At 39.9% G+C, this 7998-nt stretch overlaps 1 protein-coding gene across 1 annotated transcript; it reads right to left on the bottom strand.

Moving 5' to 3' along the window:
- Window positions 1-5135: 5135 nt before the first annotated feature.
- Window positions 5136-7735, bottom strand: LOC120284948. Its single transcript, XM_039294641.2, has 2 exons — window positions 6114-7735; window positions 5136-6057 (listed from the first exon to the last, which is right to left on the bottom strand). The coding sequence occupies exons 1-2, from the start codon at window positions 7494-7496 to the stop codon at window positions 6046-6048; spliced, it is 1395 nt and encodes a 464-aa protein (XP_039150575.1). The 5' UTR covers window positions 7497-7735; the 3' UTR covers window positions 5136-6045.
- Window positions 7736-7998: the final 263 nt, after the last annotated feature.

The raw sequence follows: 7998 nt of genomic DNA, 5'->3' as shown, positions 1-7998 counted from the left end.
ACGAAACTTGGATACTATCCCCAAAGGTGGAAAAAGGCGGTTATAGTAATGATTCCCAAGCCAGGCAAAGACAAAACGCAACCCTCATCCTACAGACCAATCAGTCTCCTAACGTGTCTCTCGAAACTGTTTGAAAAGGCATTTTTAAATCAACTAACTCCCTACTTAAAAAGGCGAAATACAATACCATCGCATCAGTTTGGCTTTCGCAAAAATCACGGAACGATCGAACAGGTCAATCGCATCACAAACGAAATCCGTACCGCTTTTGAGCACCGGGAATACTGTTCAGCTATATTCTTAGATGTTGCACAAGCATTTGACCGAGTCTGGCTGGAAGGACTAATGTACAAGATAACAAAACTGCTTCCCCAGAACATGCACAAAGTGTTCGAATCGTATCTCTTCAAAAGAGTGTTCTCAACCAGGTGTAACAGTTCAACTTCACACGACCGCGTTATCAATGCTGGAGTCCCCCAAGGTAGTGTACTGGGCCCCGTTCTTTACACCCTATTCACAGCAGACATGCCTACAAACTATCAGCTCACAACCTCTACGTTTGCTGACGATACCGCAATACTTAGCCGATCTAGATGCCCAGCAAAGGCAACAGAGCAACTTGCCTGCCATCTTAAAATAGTGGAAAGATGGTTTGCGGACTGGCGCATTAAGATAAACGAGACCAAAAGCAGACATGTAACCTTCACACTGAACAGACAAACCTGCCCACCCTGTACCCTGAACAATACACTTATCCCACAAACAGACGTTGTAACATATCTCGGCGTTCACCTAGATAGACGCCTCACCTGGCGGCGACATATAGAATCTAAGAGGACTCATATGAAGCTTAAAGCAGCCAATCTTCACTGGCTTATTAACTACAACTCTCCCCTTAGTCTGGAATACAAAGTACTCCTCTACAATACCGTGCTGAAACCCATCTGGACATACGGCTGTGAACTATGGGGAAACGCTTCAAAAACCAACATTGAAATCATACAGCGAGCTCAGTCCACGATTCTGCGAACTATCACTGGGGGACCATGGTACCTACGCAGCGAAAGCATCCATAGAGACCTCCATATAAACCTAGTCAATGAGGAAATTCAGTTGAAAAAAAGTAAACATCAAGCAAAGCTCGCCGCACACGAAAATCCTCTCGCGAAGTCGCTTACGCGAGTCTACAGTCAGAGCCGACTGAAGCGCAAAGATTCTCCAGCCCAGCAAAGAAATCCTAGGGCCGTCTCTAACTAATACAATTACTTCATACTGTAATTAATATAAGTTATATAATAAGATTTGAATAATTATTGTTAGTCTCACAAAAAGAGAAGATCCAATAAATAACGCAATAAGTTTAAAAAAAAAAAAAAAAAAAAAAATTAGTTGTGGAGTACACATCAAGTTAATACCAGTATTGCTGCCTGGCCATAACTAAGACTTATCCCAAAAATTTTCCTAAGTGTAGCAAACGGAAAGGTGGATTTTACTGAGGAAAACAGAGTAGCACGAAACTCCGGTTTGGTTTCTGTCCCAGTTTAATCTACTTCTTTGAGCTAACCAAACGCTATTCGGAAAACAAAAAAAAAGATCAATATTGGTATCACTCGAGAGAAATGCCATATTCTCATATAGTTGACGCTTTTCTTCTTTCTTCACTATTCTTCTACAATAACATATTTCGCTAGGCTGGAATACTCGTGCAGAGGAAGAGTGCACGGTCCAAGACTTCACTAAAAACACCAATTAGTTTTGTTTTTGAAATTTAGTCTAACAAACGGAACATCTTCTTTTACGAAAAACATCTTCTACGTCTTCTTGAGAATTTTAAGCTAAAAATAATAGACATGAAAGGAGGACATCAAGCCAAGAGTTCAGTTTTATTATTTTATCTCGCACATTATCGTTGATATCTTTTTATATAATTTTATTTTTATTTTTCTCTCTATTTTAGAACGTGGTATATTTCTAAAGTATGATAGGGTTAGACAGATCACCAACTAGGAAATCTCCTAGTGTTTCATATTCTGTTTGTGCAATATGTGCAGCAGAGATCAGCACATCAGACTCGTACCTAACTACATGCCAGCAGGAATTTCACAGGGGAATGCATTGGGAATCATTTTAAGAAACGTCAGAACAGTCCGATGTGTGTTTCATAAGGCCAACGGTGAACTTTTGTGGGAAAGTTTTTGTACAGCTCTACGACTTCAATTTCGACAGAGTCGCGACGATGGTGAAATAGACTAGGAACACTAAACAAAAACCGAGTAAAACTTTTGATAGTGTGGACGCCGAAAAATGAATATAGGCACTTAGTCTTTTTAATAATCTCACAATCTCTTTAATCGACCTTTCGCTTCAACTACACGCCACCGAATGCCGCGTCTCGCATATTCCACTTTTCTTAAGCTCTCTCAAGTGTGTATGCGTTTGTGAGTGAGCTGTGTATACATTTTTATCTCTTAATGCTAGCTTATAAGTAAGAGTGAGATAACAATAATATTCTTATTCCTAACGGTGATATGATCGTATGATACTACATGGTACAGTGGGCCTTGTGAGTGTTCATCCTACCACAACTCGGCCGTCCTGACTAGCTGATCCCCTGATCATGGTTTACATTGATTGCTTAGTTGTATGATGAATTCTTTTACCTTATTTAAACATATGTACATACTATATTAATCTGTTATTATATTATTATTATTGATTAATTGTGTCTTCGTTTATTTTTCTTGTTGCCTATCCAATGCTTAATATTTTGGATGCTCCAGACACCTTGGTATGGGTTACGAGATATCTGAAAACCTTCTACGTCTTTTAACAAGAATCTGTCGTTTCTTAACACCTTAGATATAACATATGGGCCTTTACACTTTGGAATCAATTTTCTAGAGATGTCTGCTGTACTGTCAAAATTTTTAACCATCACATAATCTCCTTTTTTGTATTCTGATGGCTGTCTGGCGGTCTTGTCATAATGTGTTTTATTATACGCTTGAGCCTTTTTTTGATTATTTTCAACTTCATTTCTAATTTTTACCAAATCCCTACCTTCTTCAATATTTTCTAATTCCTCTAGTTTTTCTTTTAATTCGTCTACTATTTTTCCTCTTTGCTCTAAACCAAAAAGAACTCTGCTTGGAGTTTGTTTGATGCTGCGGTGCTGTGTATTATTTAAGACGTGCTCAACTTTATCTATTACTGTGTCCCAATATATGCCTTTCTCTGGTTGTACCAGTTTCGCTATCATTGGACCTAGGCTTCTATTGACTCTTTCAACCTGTCCGTTTGCTTGGGGTGAACCAGTCGCAATCTTCATATGCTTAACATCGAATTCTAACATAAAGTCATCAAATTCCTTGGATGTAAAACAACTTCCCCTATCTGAAATGATGCATTTAGGCTTGCTGTATGCTCTAAAATAGTCCTTCAGGGCTGTAATGACTTCCTTTGTATTAGTGGTCTTTGTGGCGTATAAACGTACGAACTTCGTAAAACCATCGATGATAACAAAAATGTGTTTTTTGGATCTGCCTGAGTCGACTGGGCCGTAATGATCGATATGTATTAGTTCGAACGGTTTGCTGCCCTTCGGAATGCAGTGCAGAAATCCTTCCTTGCCTGTCTTAGGGGAGAACGCAACACATTTTAAACAATTTTCTATATGGCTCAAACATTTGTCTTTGGCATTGGGAAACCAATAAGATTTAGAAATAACATCTAACATTTTGTCTCTACCTATGTGTCCGATCTCATTGTGATATTTATATAGAATATGATCTTCCATGTCTGTGGGAACATAAAATAAAAGTCTTCCGTCGTTACATTTTCTATAAATTATTCCGTTTCTCATTTCGAACAACTTATGTTCATTTTTTTCCAGCAGTTTCTTGATTTCTTGAACTTTTTTATCCTTGCCTTGGCAGATTACTAAATTGTCAACATGCTGCATCCTTTTACCCTCTCTATGTATGAGCTCATAATCGTAGTTCTGGAGCTCTAACGCCCATCTAGCTATTCGCGGATTAAGTTCAATCTTGTTAAGCGTCAAAGTAAGAGAATTACAATCAGTTATAATTTTAAAGCGTTTTCCGTATAAATATATTCTAAATCTTCGCAGTGCGTGAATAATTGCCATTGTTTCCAATTCGAAACTGTGATATTTTGCCTCAGCGACTGTTGTTCGCTTTGAAAAATAAAATATTGGGTGTAATTTTCCATCCTCTTTTTTTTGACATAACACCGCACCGAAACCAAGAGCGCTTGCATCACAGTGCAGTTCTATTTCGTCTTTGAAATTATAAATTGCTAAGACCGGTGCCTGCACCAGCTTTTCCTTAAGAGTTGAGAAACAGCTCATTTCCTTTTCCCCAAATTTAAATTTTTCATTTTTTCTCAAAAGGTCATATAAAGGTTTCGCTAATGTTGAAAAATCTTTTATAAACCTACGGAAGTATGAACATAAGCCCAGAAAACTTTGAACGGCTTGTATTTTGTCTGGAACTGGAAAATGCTGTATGGCATCTATTCCTTTGTCATCAGCCCTAATGCCTTCACCATTTATAATGAATCCTAAATATTTAATATTTGTCTGAAGGAACTCACATTTATCCATTCGTAATTCCAATTTGTTTTGTGCTAACCTGATAAACACTTCCTTTAAGGTTTCTAAATGCTCCTCCGAGTTCTTGCTAGCAATCATGATGTCGTCCATGTATACAATTACTTTGTTATCCCTTATAAGATCCTCGAAAATTTTGTTTACAAACCTTTGGAACACCGCCGATGCAGTTTTTAGGCCCATTGGCATTCTGAGAAATTCGAATTGCCCTAACGGTGTAACAAATGAGGTGTATTTAACTGATTCCTTATTAACGAATACATGAAAATAACCGTTTTTTAAATCAAGCTTCGAAAAAACTTTTTTGTTGACTAGCTTGTCTAAAAGGTCATCGATAAGCGGTATCGGATAATTATCTTTAATTAAAACTTTGTTCAGTTTTCTAAAGTCTATACACAGTCGTATGTCTCCTGTTTTCTTTTTGACTAAAACAATTGGTGAAGCATATTCTGATTTACTAGGTTGAATAATTCCCTCTTTAAATAGTAGTTTTAAATAGTAAATAGAGTAGGCAAGTCTTCTTGGGGCGCAGCTAAATGGTTTTGACGTTTCTAAACAAAGTTTTATTTCGCATTTGACTAAGGGCTCGGTAGGCTTATTAACGCTTAAGTAGTTGCGTTTAATAATCTCCTTTAACTGACTGTTTAAGGCTTGGTTATTGTTTTCGCCGCATATGAAGTTCATTTGCTCATCCTCTAAGTGATCAATGCTACAAATTTCTCTAACAGCTTCTTCATAACTGGGCACAACCGCAGCATAAAGTTCGGAATCCGTTGTAAAGTTGGCTAAAGGCATAACTGTTTCGGTGACCGTTTTGCTACCTGCTTCGTTAACAGTTTGACTGACTATACTATTCGCTTCGTTGGCTGTTTTACTAACTGTCTTATTAACTGTTTCATTCTCCATTTGACTAACTGTTTCATCAACCTCTTCGTTAACTGTCTCACTAACTGTTTTGCTAACTGTCTCACTAACTGTTTCACTAACTGTTTCACTAACTGTTTCACTAACTGTTTCACTAACTGTTTCGCTAACTAATTCACTAACTGTTTCACTAACTAATTCACTAACTGTTTCACTAACAATAGAACTGATTGTTTTACTATTTGCTTTTCTATATCTTTTACTATCGACTGGGTTGACCGTTATCCTTCCCAAGGCGTCTGGATCTAGTTTTAACTGGCACGCTTCCATGAAATTTCGTCCAAGAACTACATTATGACTCATAGACTCGTCTGGGACCACGTACAAATAAAAATAACATTTAACTTTTTCTTTTATAATGTAACATAAGATTTTTCCATGTATTGTCAGTTGGCTTTTATTCAGCCCGAAATAGGTTTCTGAAGCGAATTCTAAATTAATTTCCTTGGATACATTGCTTAACTTTGTAAATGATATTGGACTCCCTGTGTCTATGAGGCATTCTGTAATTAATGGGATTTTATAGCTATTGTGAAAAAAAAATCTTGACAAGTCTTACATAATTATTGATATTGGCGCTCTTGCGCTCCGGGCATTGTCCGACGAAGTGTCCAAATGCCCCACAGGCATAGCAGGATCCGGGCTCCCTCTTTGGCTTGAGACACTCCCTGGCGAAGTGCCCTTTGGAGTTGCAATTGGCACAACGTAAGTCCTTCCCGGCTGCATCTCCTCCAGTAAGGCGCTTTGATGAACTGCTCCCTGTTTTGTGCTTCGGCAGACGGACTTCCGAGAAAGCCCGCAGAATTTGCATCGGCTCGGAGAAACACTGTATGCGCGCCTGGTTGCGCAACGCTGGTGCTGGGATTCCTTCAATGATGTTTTCCAGGAGCTCCTCTAGATCGATGTTGATGTCGTTGGCCAGCATCACCTTGTCCTCGAAGTAAACAGCAAATTTCTCATCCGGATGCCATTCGCGTTTTTGAAATGCGTTCCTCAGTTCCCCTTTTGACATCTTGACCTCGAATGTCAAGATTAACTGTTCGCACAGCTGGTCGGTCGATTCTAGGATGCGTGTGGCGCTTGCGTGGAGCCAGCGCTGTGCGTTTCCTTTTAGTTTGGCAATTAGCAGCATGTGCATGCATCCGTCGTCCAAATTGTAAATCTTTCCGATGTTCTGAAACTGCGTGACCCAATTGCGCGCACATAAGCTGCCATCAAACTCCATCGTTACCTCTTTTGCCAAGGCAAGCGATGTTGCAGGAGATTCCAGAAGCTTGTTTACATTTCGACTCTGGTGCTGAACAACACTACCAGCGGTTTCATTTCCAACACTGGTATGTCCTGTATCGATGTTATCAGCGGCGATAGTCACCTTGGTGCTGTTAAAATTGGCGTCGGTGCTGTTAACATTGGCGTCGGTGCTGTTAACATTGGCGTCGGTGCTGTTAGCGCATATGTTAACATTGCCGTGGTTTCCGTTGCTGTTGTTCTTGATGACGTCATTGATCTGGCGAGCATGAGCAGACTTGCTCTTGTTCGCGTCGTCGATATCCGCTTGGATCCTCTGCAGCACAGCCATGTTTGCCTCTATCTCGTCCCGAAGCTTTTTTAGAGTGGCTCTCTCTGCATCCACCAACGATAGCTGATCCAGATCGAGGTTCTCCGGGGATTCTGACTGCAATGACTGCTCGTCGAACGGGATCGTGCGTGTGTCTCCACCCTGTGGTTCCCTCTGCTTTGGCCAGGCTGCATCTCCATCCAATTCTTCCACCTCTTCTGCTGCTGATCCGTTATTTGGCGGTGAATCGCCACGCGTTTCTGGGGAAATGGCCTGCAGACGCACTATTAATTCCGCTTTAGTGCCGGAAGTCTGGCGTCCAAGAGCTTCCAACCACTTCTTTAGTTGGAGCACTGAAAATTGATTCCATTTAGTGTCAGGCATAGTGGGTAATGACCACTTCTGATGTTGTGGACGCCGAAAAATGAATATAGGCACTTAGTCTTTTTAATAATCTCACAATCTCTTTAATCGACCTTTCGCTTCAACTACACGCCACCGAATGCCGCGTCTCGCATATTCCACTTTTCTTAAGCTCTCTCAAGTGTGTATGCGTTTGTGAGTGAGCTGTGTATACATTTTTATCTCTTAATGCTAGCTTATAAGTAAGAGTGAGATAACAATAATATTCTTATTCCTAACGGTGATATGATCGTATGATCATACCACCTGTACCCACATGGTACAGTGGGCCTTGTGAGTGTTCATCCTACCACAATAGTTTCTATGAAACGGTATCAGAGTTAGTCGATCAGCTTGACCAGCCCTTGACAGCCAACAAACTTGAATATCGATTTTAGAACGGTGTCAGAGTTGAGAGAAATCTGTAAGCGACGTGAGGCATTCCTGGCTGACATCAGAAGATGTAGTGGCTATACGAAAGGTT

Source organism: Drosophila simulans, chromosome 2L (assembly GCF_016746395.2).
Source record: "Drosophila simulans strain w501 chromosome 2L, Prin_Dsim_3.1, whole genome shotgun sequence".
Classification (NCBI taxonomy): domain Eukaryota; kingdom Metazoa; phylum Arthropoda; class Insecta; order Diptera; family Drosophilidae; genus Drosophila; species Drosophila simulans.
The sequence above is the reverse complement of the archived record's forward strand: the minus strand, read 5'-3'. Positions and strand labels throughout refer to the sequence as shown.